This window comes from Porites lutea, chromosome 3, assembly GCF_958299795.1.
Source record: "Porites lutea chromosome 3, jaPorLute2.1, whole genome shotgun sequence".
NCBI lineage: Eukaryota > Metazoa > Cnidaria > Anthozoa > Scleractinia > Poritidae > Porites > Porites lutea.
This window is the reverse complement of record NC_133203.1, coordinates 23,331,026-23,346,671: the sequence shown is the minus strand read 5'-3', so window position 1 is coordinate 23,346,671 and position 15,646 is coordinate 23,331,026. Positions and strand designations below refer to the sequence as shown.

At 37.6% G+C, this 15,646-nt stretch overlaps 3 protein-coding genes and 1 pseudogene across 3 annotated transcripts; 3 read left to right on the top strand and 1 right to left on the bottom strand.

The window, feature by feature from the left end:
* The first annotated feature begins 2,570 nt into the window (after window positions 1-2,570).
* On the top strand, window positions 2,571-3,065 carry LOC140931988 (uncharacterized). Its single transcript, XM_073381660.1, has one exon. It carries the CDS (start codon window positions 2,571-2,573, stop codon window positions 3,063-3,065), a length of 495 nt encoding a protein of 164 aa, XP_073237761.1.
* Window positions 3,066-3,935: 870 nt separating this feature from the next.
* On the top strand, window positions 3,936-5,857 carry LOC140931987 (uncharacterized). The gene is made up of 3 exons (XM_073381659.1): window positions 3,936-4,353; window positions 4,967-5,051; window positions 5,672-5,857. Exons 1-3 carry the CDS (start codon window positions 4,193-4,195, stop codon window positions 5,855-5,857), a joined length of 432 nt encoding a protein of 143 aa, XP_073237760.1. The 5' UTR covers window positions 3,936-4,192.
* A 79-nt stretch (window positions 5,858-5,936) lies between these two features.
* LOC140930737 (uncharacterized) lies at window positions 5,937-7,512 on the top strand. The gene is made up of 3 exons (XM_073380440.1): window positions 5,937-6,038; window positions 6,583-6,769; window positions 7,329-7,512. The coding sequence occupies exons 1-3, from the start codon at window positions 5,937-5,939 to the stop codon at window positions 7,442-7,444; spliced, it is 405 nt and encodes a 134-aa protein (XP_073236541.1). The 3' UTR covers window positions 7,445-7,512.
* Window positions 7,513-11,272: 3,760 nt separating this feature from the next.
* On the bottom strand, window positions 11,273-12,941 carry LOC140929513 (uncharacterized; annotated as a pseudogene).
* Window positions 12,942-15,646: the final 2,705 nt, after the last annotated feature.

Genomic DNA, 15,646 nt, shown 5'->3' with positions numbered 1-15,646 from the left:
AAGCGTATGTGCCCTTGGTGCTTTCGATACAAATGGGAAGTGAACGATGTAAACACTGTGAAAGTCTGAAAGCATCCCTCAACTGTGCATGCTATCTTGAAGTTAGGTTCAAAGCTATGCGAGTTACGAATATGATTTAGGTAGCGTTTAAAGGTTGGAAAGGACAGATGACTGCACTCAACTTTATAACAAGAAAATCGATCCATGACCGCTTCTGTCTAGGTTCTCTACAGTTTCGTGTCTCGGAGCGCGCGCTTGCGCCAAATTTTGGCGGGAACTAATAGAAAGCACGTGCTTTCCGTGACTAATTGAAAGCACGTGCTTTCAGTGTTTATACGCCGGAAAAGTGAAAACAAAGATACTGTAATTGAGCAAATTTAAAATGTTCTAAAAAGACAGCATTCGTGTTATAAACAAGTTAACCTTCCAAACATCAAGGAAAAATCGCATTTGCTTAAACCAGTCATTTGTATGTTGCGTGAGGCTCTCGAAAGTGATCTTGTTAGTTATATTTTGAAACGCGTCTATCAACGTTGGCAAGCGAAACAACATTGGAATGTTTTGTGTGTGCTGATACGACCAATCACAGCTCAGTCCTAAAACGTTCTCACAGTTTCATAATCCCTTTTGATTGCATTGTGAACATTCCTTTCAAGACGGTACCTTATCAAGTAATGTTTTATCCAATCAGAAAAAAGAGAAAGGTTTCGTGAATTGTTTTAACGTTGCGTGCCGTTCAAATATTCACGCACACCGAAGCAGTAGCTGTCCATTTCACCATCTGTAGATTCTGCACGAAAGAGTTAAATCATTTAGTCTGTCTGCCATGGCTTCAATTATTTTTTCTTGTGAAGATGTTCAAGAGTGGATGAAGAAGGAGGGATTTCAGGCATTTGCCGATCATTTTTATGGTAAGAAAATAGCCTCAAAGGTTCCCAACTGAAAATGCCCTTTTGGCGCGAAATAATGGAACACGTTGATGTTTTTACTTCAAATTACATTAAGGCCTGAAAGTTTAGCTTTAAAAACTTTAATTTTCCCTTCTTAACTCTATACTTTTTTTTTTAATTTCAAAGCTGAACAGGTTGATGGTGAAGCACTGTTGTGCATGAACGAGGAGACGTTGAAGACCCTCGTGCCCCCTGCTGGCGTTCGCGCTAAGCTGCTCCATAAAATAAAAAAACTTAACGATGAAAGCACAGAAGTTCGGACAACCGAAGCGCGACCTATACATGAAGATGCTAATGCTGAAACAGTTGGTGAAGCATCTAGCGCCCCATCAGTGGAAAAAAATAAGGTGAGAACCTATTTACACTTCCAAAAGGGCCAGTCACAAACATCATCTCATTTTAGAAACGGCTATGGGAGTAGAAGGGGAGAGATTTGCCAATGTTGTCCATGTGGAAGTCACTTGTAAGCTGTTTTTTTGGTTATGAAATCCGGTCAATTATGGAAAACCCAACCTATAACAAAAGAGACAATATTATATATAGGGAATTTACTAGCAATGAAGCTTGCAACATAGAAAAATTAGTACTGACGTGTTTCTTAGGAAGGGTGGGTGGGGAATTAGGTTCAGTGGAAGAAAGAAGACTCAGTTACAATGCATTAGTCAACCTATACGGAGAGGGTAGGAGAGAATCCTGGGAACGAGGTTGTGCATTAGTAAGCAAATTCTAAATACATTACAATTTGCCAAAGTGTGCTGTCCATATACAACATAAGGGACCGTATAAACATTTTTTGTGCAATCATTCACAACAGATACCTGAACTATAAAATATTAATTTCGACCATCCGATCTATTTTACCTAAACGATACTTCAATATTGTCTTTTTCGATAAAACTGCCTGAGACCTAAAACTGTAAAGTTCTGTTCATTCAATATAATGATTGAAGCTGCACAACTCATTATTAAAATATGTCTGTAAGGTTCTCAGTTATATATATTCCCAAATAAGTTACCTTTATCTTTCAATTCATCATGTTGTGGGTTTCCATAGCTATGTAAAGTTGGATTTTCCGCTTTTAACTAGCTCCAAAGTTGAGAGGTCAGCCCGCTCGTTACTTGGAACATGATGAATTGACAGCTGGTAACAATTATTATAGTTAAAATTATCAGAAAAACTCTAGAAGGATAGAACAACAAAAAAGAGAGAAAGGAAGGAAGAAAGAAAAAGGAGATACACTCACAGTAATGCTTGGACCCTCTTTGAACAAATTTTTATTATTTCATTTTTTTTAGTTGGAAAAGATCTGATGAGGCAAAAGGGCGTCAGAGACTAGCTCGAAATAAACGAAAAAGGTTGGAAATAAGACAAATGAAGAAAAACGCCCATGAAGAGCTAGTTCAAGAAAAAAAGAAAAGACAGAAAACCGAAGAAAAACTGTCTTCTGCCAAAAAAAATCAAGAGAAGTTTTACCAAATGTGGCGTCAAACAGAGCGTGAAAAAGAAAGATTACTTTATTTGCAGATGAAAAATAAAACAAAGTCAATCAATTCTTCAGACAGTGCTGTGCAGTAACAAAGTCATTCCTAGAGATTCCAAGGGAACTGATACATGTAAATATGGACAGTGACTCCAAAAACGTAATAACCCTTGGTGAAAGAAATTTTGGAAAAGTTACACTTGCCTATTATCGTGAAATGCCTGTTGCAGTGAAACAATTCAATGAAGGAGTCTCCCAGGCAGAAGTTGAGCATGAGGCAAACATTATTTCCTCATTCAATCATTTAAATCTTCCAGTTCTATTTGGAATTTCCTGTCAGGCCAAACCTTTCATGCTTGTACTACAATTCTATGGAGTAGGTGGCAAGCCACTTTCATTAAAAGACTGTTTTCAGTCTTCCTCAGAACTACTGACAACTTCAAATTGGCTAAATACTGTTATTCACCTGTGTGATGCACTTAAACATGTTCACGAAAAGGGGATATTGCATAATGACATTAAAGCTGACAATATAGTTATGGTAAAAGAAGAAAACATTCAAATGCCCTACTCACCTATTTTGGTTGACTTTGGCAAATCCAAGCACATGTCAGATGTCCAAAAAAAAACCTAAGTGACACTGAGAAGGAGATCTATCGAAAACGACATTTTCACATTGCACCTGAAGTGATTGATGGATCACACACACCTTCAGTGAAAAGTGATGTGTATTCAATTGGTCTAGTTTTCTGTAAGATTTACAAACTGGTAAAGGTTAAAAACCTGAAAGACTTGTGCAAAAGGTGTATAGAACCATACAATGATAGATGTACATCAAATGAGCTGAAAGAAATGGCTGAGAGATTATCATTGTAACTAGCAGTAACATGGCTGCTGGTTGGATAATGGGATTGTTTCCCATTATTCAGTATTTCCCTGTCATTACATTTTGCATGTAATTTTGATTGTGGACTTGACACGTAAATAGTTTTAAAAAATAGACTTATTATAATCATCATTTTGTAATAGTTTGATTTTGTAATTGCCCGCACCACAACAAATGTTATTAATTACTGGTAATAGTCAGTCCAAGGGTTAATTTTCAAGTATAGTTGACCCTCCATGTGCGACCATCTCTTGTAAGCGACCACCTCCCATAAGCGACCACCAATCCAAAACACCAAAATTTTCCCAGTCAAAGCCTTATAGCTGGAAACTCCAGTAAATGAACACCACATGTACGTGACCGCAGCCACTTTTTGGGCCTAACGGTTAATGATTTTCCATTGTTTTTAACCTCATGTAAGTAACCACTTGACACATTCTCTGACCTCTATGTTCGCTAAATGTGCACTATGCTTCTTGGGATATACGAAGTACTTTAGCAACAAAATGGAACTTACACATGTCGCAACTTAGACATTCCATGCAATTTATTATCTTCCATAAACTATATGTGCCTGGCACTCTTCTCGTAATAGGCCCCCTGTGGTTTGATTCTTGTAAATGACCACCTCCCATACGCAACCACTCAGTCTTGGCAGTTTGGGTTGTCGCTTATGGGGGGTTCGACTGTACTTAACAATTAAGTAGTATTAGTAGTAACATATTGGATATGTTTTAATCTTATGCATTCAAGTGGCACAGAATTGATGTATCTGTCAGTGTTCCAGTTCAATACTGGCTAATTTAAATGTATGAAGAAAGGCATCCTCAATAAAATTTATCCATGATCACTTCTTTAGTCCAGAGTATAAACCTATGAACAGGTTGATGTCCAAGACCTGGCCAGCTACTTTTGTCCTGCCAAAGTCCTTCCCACCAGTTGTAATGGAGGCATTATGGAAACGATCTTACATGGAGAAAAAGGCACGAAGCAAGTTTATACAAGCCATATATGATGCAATTTGTCAATACACAATGTGAGTAAACAGTAAATATTGATTCATGTAGATTTCAACGCCTGCAATTTACCAGAAGGTTAAAATAATTGCATATGCAGGTGGCTTGGGACAAGCTTCTCTAAAGTCAGTGGAAGTCAATTTCAAGGAAACATTTCGTATCCTTTATGGGCAAGAAATTGCTGAGCCATTGTAAACAGCAGATCTGAATCATTTTGAGTTTGTAAATGTTGTAGTTAAACAAACGAAAAACAAAAATTACCCGAGTTAAAAAATTAACTACAACATATACATAACTGGGTTAGCTACATTGTAACTCATGCAGTACACCCACACTTGCATGTGAGCTACATTTGTGTCTAATATGTATTATAAGTGGACACAATATGCTCTAGCCTGTCTTAGGCTTGGTTATTTACAAATTTAAAACAAAAAAGACAGAAAGAACAGACCTAGTAATGCTGTAGGGTGCCTGCACAAAAGTATTTTACCTAATTTTATCCCTGCATTTTTTGGGAAAACCGGTTCTGGTATTATGCAGAGAGAGAAAAACACTGCTGAAAATGAATGCATGCATTAAAACCATTTTGTCAGAAATCACTTACATCATTCTATTTAACTTTGAACGTGACAGGTCTCCTACAGCAGATCAAAGAAGACAAGTTTGCAGACAAATCATAACAGATTATCCTTTTCAAGCTGATGTAGATGGTGGTTGTGTAAGTAGATATATTATTAATATGACTATTAATTGAATTTGAACGAAAGGGCCAAAGACTTAACACAACAAAAACTGCAAATTTTGTATCTGGATTAAAGAAAATAAAATTTACCCAGAGCTTTACTCTGATCAATAACAGGCTATGTGTATGTTCTGTTTAACTATGCAACGGGGCCTCCCATAAGTGACCACCCACGGTGCAAAGATTAGAGGTTTGGTATTGAAGTGTCAATAAACTGGAACATTCAGTGCACATGGTGATCAAACCATGCGCCAAATGGTTGTTAACATGATGGTAAGAACAATGAAAATTCAAACATCTTAATTGAAAAAAGTGGTCTCGTGAGAGGATTAAACTGTAGTGACTTGACTGGAAAAGGTTTGGTGTTTTGGATAGGTGGCAGCTTCTATATGACAGGTGGTTGCACATAAAGGTTCAATTGAATTTACTATACTGTTTATGAACTTATGGTGCAGTATCCAACATGACAATCAATACTATTATTACAAATGAATAATATTGTTGCACATAAATTTTAAGAGCAACAATATTATCTATATAAAACAAAATTATAGATGAACTGTACTCGACACTCTTATGATTTGAACACTTAACAGGAAAGCTGGTATAGAATCCTCACTGATAAATGCAAGAATGAATGTCGTGGTTATGTGCCAGACCCAATGGTGATGGCACGAAAAAGGAAAAACCCAGATGTTAGCATAAAACAGCCAAATCCCGCAAAGGGACTACGAAGGGGGATTGTAAAATGGGCTCCCCCACATATCGAAGGAGAGGACTAAACATCCCATGCCAGGTATGTCACGTGGATGCACTCAGAATGGAAGAAAAAAGAAAAGACACAGCCTTGTGACAAGAAAAATGGACCTCACATATTCCTTCCGAAGGGAGTACTTAACAAAGGAGATGGTACCTCTACTGGACATCAAAGAAAAATATCCATTTCTATTTGATGAAAAAGAGGTAAGCTTAGACTATAGTTTAGTCACACGTTCGTCACGCTACATCTTTTAAAAGCTAAAATGAGTGTTAATTCTTATCAATTGAATTCTAAAAACACTGGTCCAGTTTTGCTTTCTAGTTCTCTGTTGCTACAGATCACAAGGATGGACATGGATTGAAACCCAGGGGGTACTTGACCAATTGGGTAGAGGTGCAGGGTTGCTGAGAGTTTGAAACCCTGTCCCTGTTTAGAACAAAAAAATCCCTAGAAAAATACAAAACCCTTAATTTTATTACCCTGTTTAAGAAAAAGGACACATACACTGTTTAGGACATGCAGAATCGCGCAAAACTATTAAGTGATGTACAGAGTACCCTGTTTATGGGAGAGTGGCGAAAACCATATCCTGTCTAGAGGCGCATTTCCATATACATGTAGGTTATTACCCACCCCAGGATTTTACTGCTTTCGTTAGGTTGGAAAGAACTAAAAATAAAAAATATGTAATGGTGATATAAATATGTTAAATTCTTATGGATAATTGTTTTGATTACAAATTTTCAGGTACGAAATAAATACTGCAGGCTAATGGCTGATGAAGATGCAGCGACTGGCATTGAAGAAAAATTCTTAAAACTGGGTTCCAAAATTATTGAATACAGCAAAAGAAAAAATCTAAAAGGATCGGAGCCACTTCTCGATCTACTAAAGTGTGACTCTGATGATGAAGAGGATATTCCGCCCACGTCAGGTAAATAACTTTTTTAAGGACACTACTGTAGATTAATTTGCAACAACATCCTTTCTTTTAGTTAGTGTTTACAAATATAGGATGTTACCTGGCCGCGCGGAGATATACGAAATTTCTCTTTGAGTGTTGAAAAATGTTTCACAAGTAAGCGCAGCGAACAAGTGAAATATTTTCAAACACCATTATGATTAAATATAAACACCAATGAAATGCCAAACCATTTCAATCAAATATTTTTTGGCTGCAAAAGGCAAGATTTGTTATGTAGCGATAGCACTAGTGATCTTTTCATAATTAGGTGAAAATAACATGTTATTTTCATGTGTGAAGATATCATGTTTTTCACACAAAAGCTCACCTGATATTTCACTGGTGTTTATATAATAAATTTCTATATCACTTTTAATAACCCCTTCTCCTTTTTTTTTACTCTGACCCATTACTACGGTTGGGGCAGAGGAAAACAAAACAGTTAATGGGTGTTCCCCATTAAGCTTACACATTTTTGTCTCTTGTGAAACAAAAACTGATCAGTTACTTTTATGTCCAATTTATATAGAGGACCAAGCACTCATTGCCTTGTGTCTTTTGCCGATGATACTTGAAAGGGCACCGAAAAATGGCCAGAGCCAATGTGACTTTCTTTACCAGGTAAGAAAACAACAATACAGTTAGTGTCAATACCCTATCTTTCTTGTTCATATAAATGCCATTACAAATCATAGTTGTAAGATATTACATAAAGCTCGATCTCTGCATCTCCCTGATGTTTGAATTTTTCATAGTTTTTACCTTCATGTTAACAACCATGAATGTTCCAGTTGAGTGACACTTGCCAAAACTTAAAATAAATAAGCTTAACTTCAGATTACGTACAATAATGCATCAGTCAATATAGGTAAAGGTTGTTTGCTTACCACTACAACATGCCTAGTATCAGAGACATACTTTTCGTCACTTACCGCATTATAAAGAATATTAGAAGGTTCAAAATCAGCTTGCAATAAAGTATGAAGATCAACGTAGAATTTGCCAGAGAATTTGCCAGCATGCTTTACTCAGGCAAAAGTGTCAGCGGTTTCTACTGTGACCAGTGGAGGGGTCGTTTAAGGTGGCACGGAACTATTTTGTTAAGCGCTTTGGTTATATTTTTTAATCGCGTTTTGTGGCAGGAACGATTCAATTCGATTTGTGAAAATTCGGTTTTAAACATAAAATCTCAAAAAGTTTTTTACCTACACGAAAATAAATAACTGTTTCTTAAATTTGCACTATTCTTTGTTACGATGGCAAAATTCATAGAAATCGGTTAAATCGTAGCAATCGTAAAAAACATAAATAGGGTTCGGGCTACCTGAAGAATTGGATGAACATACAGAACTTTCCATGCATTTCAATGTTTATTGCCATTCATCATGCTGCAGTAGTTGATAAAACACATTTAGTGAAAGTGTTCTTTTGGCTTATTTTTCCTCTTAGAATGGTGATGAAGCAAAGAAAATTGCCCATAGCGCAAGGGAGGGAATGACGCCCTTTATCATCTTTGAGGGGCAACTGCAAGCCCCAGATGACATATACCTTAGTGGGGAAAGGAATCTCCTCTTAAAGGTTAATGGAGGACATACCAGCGCTTTGGTCACACTTCTGCTGATATATTTTGTTTGCAACATAGAATATCCAAAAGAATGTAGAAACACATATTTATTTCTCCAGAGAGAGGTTTTGAATGTTTACGACAGTGTTAAACTACCGACCAAAGTTTTACAACTCATGAATGAACTGACTCAGTTCTAAGCTCTTAAAGCAAACTAAAATTAAACTGCGCGACGTGCTGTGTAATCTGCCTCTCACATCAATATAGCTAAGCCGAACGACGACAATGACGGTAGAAAAAATGTCTCTTAAAAAGTAAATCCACGTTGTTTCAAATTTCATCACTCGTGCTCAGAGTTCAAATCAGTTCTATAAAAGACTATTTGAATATTTTAACAAGGTTGAGAAAATCGCTGTCTCATGCAGTGTGTTCTCGTCCACCCCAATACTGGTGAAATTAGGTAGTTAAAATGTCGTAGTCGTGCACCAACGGCAAGAAAATAAGCAAAAATGCGTTATGCACGTGCAGAGATGTTGTTTTGCTAATCTACATCTATTGTGTTTTTTTCGTAACATTTTCGTCGCCGTCGTCGTCGTGAGTATTGAGCTCCCTATAAAAAAGTCTTAGGGCCTGCTTACATGGAGGTGGGGGACCCCGGGTAGGTGAGGTAACCCGCCTCTCCATATAATCTCTCATTTTTATTTGATCATGTTTACATGATAGGTGGGGTGACCCGCCCTGGCGGGTTACCCGGTCTGGCAGAACGGGTAACCCTCTCAGCCGGGGTAAAAATTTGCCATGTAAACGTGTCAAGGTGAGGTAACCCGCCTGGCCGGGGTCGTGTTACGTCCTTCGCGCGAAATTCAAATCATAACAATATGGCAGCCCAAGGCAAGAGAAAAGCCCTTGTTCTCTCGCAGAACGAAGAGCAGGCTACAACCAGCTCTACAACTTCAAAGAAGTCCAAAAAATGTCCAAAAAACAAGGTTTGGACATCTGAGCAAGTGGAACTTGTTTTGAGGTACATAAAAGATTACAAAACGAAGTGCGACTTCAATGGAATAGATTTCGAAGCGGACCTAGCTTCCATGTATACGGAAATACGTCGTTGCATGGCCGTCGATTTCCCAGACGATTTTGGCCCTGAAGTTGTTACTGAGCCCACGAAATCACTTAAAGAGATGAGTGAGGAAGAATATGAAGCTTTCAAGAGACAACGCGATACTGAACGATCTCAGACCAAGAAAGGTTACGACAGAGTGAAAGAGAAGATAAGAAACGTCAGGCAAGATTTCCACACAGCAGTAAACAAAGGAACAAGAAGCGGTAGTGGGAAAATTGTGCAAGAAAATTTTGAGCTGTTGTCTGAAATATGGGGTGGCTCGCCCACTACAACGTCCTTATCCTTTGGAATTGATGCAGATTTATTAGGAAGAGACAAAAGTTTGGAAATGGATGTTTAAAGCCCTGAAGGTATTTATTTGAGCCTTGCTTTATTGAACTTTTTCACCTAGGAAGAACGATTGAACCCCTCCCCCTCCCTTGTTGAGGACTTGCCTTTTTGTCTTAACCCTGAAGAATTCAATAAAATTGAATTCCTCCTGAAGACTTCCACAGATTATGGAAATACCACTTAAGAATTCTCATTTGCTTTCTCTACCCGTAGGAAATCCCTGTTTTGATGAGTAATTTGCTGCTGATTATGAATGGGACTGAAGTTGGTACAAAAGAAATAATGCTTCTTTCAGTTGTTTATTTATTAAAAGGAATAGAAATGATATTTTTAAAACCACAAAAAATAATTCTTCAAAGCTATTTTACATCCTGTTTAACTTCTGTCTAATTATGTATAAAAACATATTGGTTTCAGATTCATCAACTCCAGATTCACCTAATACTGCCATTGAAGGTCAGACTAAAGAAACTTTTGAACCATCAACTGATCAGAAACCTAAAGGTGTGACTGTCTCCAACATCCCAAAGTTAGTTGACAATAAGAGAAGGCACATGGAGAAAACCCTATCCCAGGCACAACGAGACCAGCTGTTGATGAATACTGCCAAAGAAGACCTTCTTATGAAGAGAGAAATGGTGAAGTCTTTTGAACAATGAAACAAATCATTGGAAGACTCCATATCCAAAATGACCACCTGTTTAACATCTCTTGGAGATGGTATTGCCAAAGGGATGCAAATGATGGCAATGGCCTTGTCTGCTCAACCCCCTAACAGTACTGCACATCCTGCACCTCGTGCACCTCAAGTATACCCTCATATTAATACATACAATGGGTTTCCAACACCATTTGCATATGAAAACATTTACACTCTAAACAGAAGTTATGTACCTTCTCATTTTACCAGAATTGACAGTGAAGAAGTGGCACAGTCCACCAATGTACGCGGACCAATTTTGGGTGCCAGTCAGACACCAAAAGAAGATAACAGCCGTGGGTGTTAGATACAATTTACAAATTGAAAAAATCCAGATAATTAAGACAAAAAAAACATTTTTGGTGTTACAGTTCCCTTGAAAGGATTTGATATTGTGTCAGGATATCCTGATATTCTATGATTCATTATTTTGTATCTCTGAATCGATACATTATATCCCTCTGATTGAAAATATTTTAAATATAATGGTTCTTATATTGTTACTAAGATGTATTAGTTTGAGCTTTTAGGTAATTTACCTTCTTAAAACAAAAACAATACTCTTAACAATACAGAAGCACAAGAAGTGCTTCTACGTAAGGTAATTATTTAATTATGTAAGGTAATTATTTAACAGGAAAAATGCCCTTTCAAAAAACAAGGCAACAATGATAACTAAAGAGTTAAAGCTATTATACAATATTATGTACTGTATGTTTTGAGTCCAATGATTTTTGGTTTGAATTTAACCCAAGACAAAGGAAAACCAATTCTGAAACAGCAGCATTCCAGTTTATTCTTTCAAGTGGGCACCATGTAGACCATCTGAGGGGTCACCCACACCATGTGCTAATTTTTTTGCTTTCATTTAACTTAGCATTATTTTATATTTGTTGAGTCATTGACCCTGGATGGACTCATCTCTTATCTGGAATACGTACTACATGTTTGTAAATATTCAAACCAAAAGAAAATTGGAACCAAAACTGCAGCAACATTAATTATAGTCTAAATTACATGTAATAGGTTGCTATTTATGTGATCATGATGAGTTTCTCGCAGAAACAAAGCTTTTCTTGTTACACTGAAATATAGGCTATGCTGGAAATACTCAGTAAACATAATAAAATCAGTGAGGAATGTGTTCCTTGTAGGAGGATGTGATGATGTTCCTCACATAAGCTCCTTCGGCACTGTTAACTGAATATAGCCGGTCTGGTGTATTTTCAGGCTGGGCAAGCCTATCACGTTCCATTTGTTGTGCAAGAGCATCATCCTCTACATTCATGCCCCGCAATTCACAAATATTGTGAAGTACACAACAGGCATAAATTAAGGTTGGGATAAACTTCAATCCAATGTCAATTCTTTTGTTCAATATTTGCCATCTTGCTTTGAGACGGCCATAAGCACACTCTATTGGGTTTCTAGCACTCCGAAGCATATTATTAAAAATGACCTCTTCATTTGAACGAGCATTCGGAAATTCCTTCAATGCAGTAAGGAAGCAGTGGGTAAGCAGGATCACCGAGTAGTATAACTGGTATCTTTTCATGGCCTGGTAGGAGTTCGTTATAGCACATGGGAAGTCTTTCCTCTCTTAACAGTCTGTTTATTCTTGAATTAGCAAAGACTCTTCCATCGTGTACACTTCCTGGCCATTTGATGTCAACATCTAAAAATAGCCCTTTCCAGTCACAAACTCCTTGAACATTCAATGTGTACTTCAGCTTATAGCTAAAATAGTCATGGGGATTCTCACACGGTTGTGCAATGGGAATATGTGTGCCATCCACGCATCCAAAAGCCTGTGGGAATCCATATTTATTTTCCATGCCATCAATCAGATCCTTCATCTCTTGATCGGTAGTGGGCAATTTTATGTACTTTGCACCTAAAACATTAGTGATTAAGTCACATACTTTCCTAACAACCACGGAGACTGTGCAATGAGCAACTCCAAACGCATTTGCTGTCATTATAAGGGAGCCTTGATCCTTTAAAAAGTATAGGGTCATAGCAAGCTGTTTTTCAACTTACAGTACATCAAGTCCTCTGGGTTCAAGAAAGGGTCGCAATTCGTCTGCTAAAGACATAAACACTGCACGATCCATTCTTAAGTTCTTTTTCCACTCCCTTTCCGGCAAAATTCCGTTGTACAAGTTAAGCCACCACTGTTCTGTCCTCCCTGAATTCCTCCATACTCTACCTCGACGACATACAATTCTCCTTCGAATGCGCCGAAGTCTTGCTGCAGCAGCATTGTACTGTTGCATTGATTGAACAATCAACTGCCTTTGGCGGAGCCTTTGTGTAATCAACAGTGCCAGCAGATAGCCGCAGCACTGAAAGGCTGCAGCAAGAGCAGCAAGTGATAGAAAGAGAGCACTCACCGCCAACAATCGTGGTTTGTCCGCCATTTTGTTTGTTTACATGCTTAGCGACCACTCAATAGAATGCGCACCTCAGAGTGACGGGGTGTTAAGATTGCATGTAAAGGAGGGTTAATTTTTTACCCCACCTAAGCGGGTTACCTCACCTACCTGGGGTCCCCCACCTCCATGTAAACAGGCCCTTAGAAAAGAAAGACCCACTGTGTACAGCCCTCTTAGTTAAACACTCCTTTTAATTCTGTTTTACTGAATTCTGAAGACGAGAAAGTTTTTATTACTATCAGGGTAAAATAAGCTATTAAATGAGAGTAAATTTACAGGTTGTTGTCGTAGTTGTTACTTTGTCTACTTTTGGGACTTCTCCATGAGTAACAAATAGTGTTGGCTCAGCACTCAAACAGTGTGTTATAACACAACTAGAAGTGTTGATCTACACTAATACAGTGTAAAATTCCCAGTAGTGTAAATTTACGTGACTTTGGTGTGCACACAGCTGCAATGGGTTTTACACATATTCAGTGTCATCATTACCCTTTTTTTGTGTAACAAAAACACCAGAACAGTGTAAAAGAGACATATTTTTGGTGTATTTTAACACCAAAATTAGGTTACGTTAACCCAATTTTGGTGTTATTCTACACCAATATAGAGAAAATATACACCAAATCAGTGTTGCTGTAACACTTCAAAGGTGTTTTTTAACGCATTCAGGATCGTATGAAGGTCATATTTACACCAATTTGGTGTAAACATACACGACAGTAGTGTTAACTGAACACCTATTTGGTGTTCACACAGCTGCAAGAATTTACACTTTTTTAGTGTTACCATGACACCTCGATTTTGCTGTGTAGGAAATTACAAAATGCCTGTTAAATTAAGAGAAACATAAAAATAACTGTTTAAAACTTTAAAGGAAGGTTAAAATAACATAACAGAAACAACAGATGTCACGAATGGGCAAAACTGAAGAAGATTAAAACGGATGGAAATTAGGGTTTTTGAAAACTGTTCAGCCTAACAGTTTTTCAAAGTTGATCCCTGCTGCTTGCAACTAATTTCAAAAATAATGCTCAAGAGACATATGTGTTTGTCTCGGATCTCTGATTTTGTTATTTACATGTAATTGCTCTGCTTACTTTAAGTTCCATAGCGACTGAGGGCGAGTAATTGGCAAAATTAAACAAAATGAACTGGACTGCCCTGACACAGCCCCTTTAATAGATCAATTGTCATGTCCACAAATTTGGCATACAGAGCAGGAGAAAGACAGAGAAAAAGAGAAAGTACGCGGAAGGCCAGTAAAGCTCAACGAGAAAAAGGGCAACAGAGGTCTACAGCGAGAGGGAAAAAAAAAACAAAAGATATATTTTTTTGGGCGGGAGGGGGGGGGGAACAACATGAAAATTTCGTAGTGGCAGTGTAATTAAGATGTTTATAGAATTTTCACGTTGTAGTCGTGCAAAACCATGGCAAAGAAATGTACAAAAATGTGTGTTGCACATGCAAAGTTGCTTTTTTGCTAATTAGACCTATTGTTATTTTTCACCACTCTCCGGCGTTGCCTTCGCCGCTTGGCATTACACGATTTTATATCTTGTTTGAACAAACTTTTAATATTATCGAGAGCTTCGCTTTTAGCTTTGGCTGAATCTATTTAGTATATACACACTAAGTGATCTTGGTGATTTAAGCAATCTGATTGGTTCGCTATCTCGGACTATTAAACAAGGTTATCATTAGATTCGTCGACCATACGTAGTTTTCCCCTTTACTAAGTAGGGTTAAGCACTGCCTTTACAGATTAGGGTTAAGTACTGCCTCTACTGATTAGGGTTAAACACAGTTTCGAAACTGGTAAGGTTCTTTTTTTGGGTTGGGGTTGATGCTAGTTGTACTTTAATTATTTCCCTTCCGTCCACCAAATCCTCAGTGGTCTAATGGTCAGCGTAGTGTACTGGACCATCTGGGTCGTGGGTTCGAATCCTACTGTCTTTCGTAACATTTTTTTTTTTCACCGAAGAGACTTGCACCTTCATGAACATTTCCAGCTTGAAATATCAACTTAGTTGTTGTTGGAGCTCTTAAACTGTATTAAAAAAAGGACAATATACACTGAATGTCAGATCCTGAGGGAAACAGTTTTGTTTTCCCTCGAGTCCTGATGTTTTCCTTCGTTTCGGGAAACATCAGGACTCTAAAAACTAACTGGTTTCCCGAGGGACCTGAAATCAGTGAAAGGTTCCGGCAATTCTACTTTTTTACAAAAGGATCAACTCTGCTACTAGAAAAGAGCAGAAAAATTAACTTTCTGCATTCATTTTTCATAGAACAAAATGCAAAATTGTTACCTTTTTTGTTAATTCTAGTTGGTTAGGTGAAAAGTTAAAAAAACGTACCTTTTTAGAAAAAAAGGCGGGTATTTTAAGCTTTCGGGTGAAAATATTTTAACGTCAATATTGTCCGCTTTTCATCCATTCCTCACTTTACCAAACAAAACTTTAAAGCGCAAAAAAGGTACCTTTTTTTCAGGTTGAAGCGATATCTTCAAAAGCGCGAAAAAGGTACCTTTAAAAATAAATGACGTTTCAATTAAAATCCTACTGATTGATAGATGTCAAGCAACCGTTGGCGCCCCTAAGGAACGATACACAGACCTTTTTAGGGGACTCTATGTCCCATTTCTACAATCGAATTTCGCAGTCTCGAATCTAATTAAAACGAGCAAAACCCATCC

Coding starts and splice junctions, on each gene's coding strand:
- LOC140931987 (XM_073381659.1), top strand. CDS start 4,193: ATGAACAGGTTGATGTCCAAGACCTGGCCAGCTACTTTTGTCCTGCCA. Junction 4,354..4,966: donor GCAATTTGTCAATACACAAT/GTGAGTAAACAG, acceptor TGAACGTGACAG/GTCTCCTACAGCAGATCAAA. Junction 5,052..5,671: donor CTGATGTAGATGGTGGTTGT/GTAAGTAGATAT, acceptor AACACTTAACAG/GAAAGCTGGTATAGAATCCT.
- LOC140931988 (XM_073381660.1), top strand. CDS start 2,571: ATGGACAGTGACTCCAAAAACGTAATAACCCTTGGTGAAAGAAATTTT.
- LOC140930737 (XM_073380440.1), top strand. CDS start 5,937: ATGGACCTCACATATTCCTTCCGAAGGGAGTACTTAACAAAGGAGATG. Junction 6,039..6,582: donor TTCTATTTGATGAAAAAGAG/GTAAGCTTAGAC, acceptor ACAAATTTTCAG/GTACGAAATAAATACTGCAG. Junction 6,770..7,328: donor GGATATTCCGCCCACGTCAG/GTAAATAACTTT, acceptor CAATTTATATAG/AGGACCAAGCACTCATTGCC.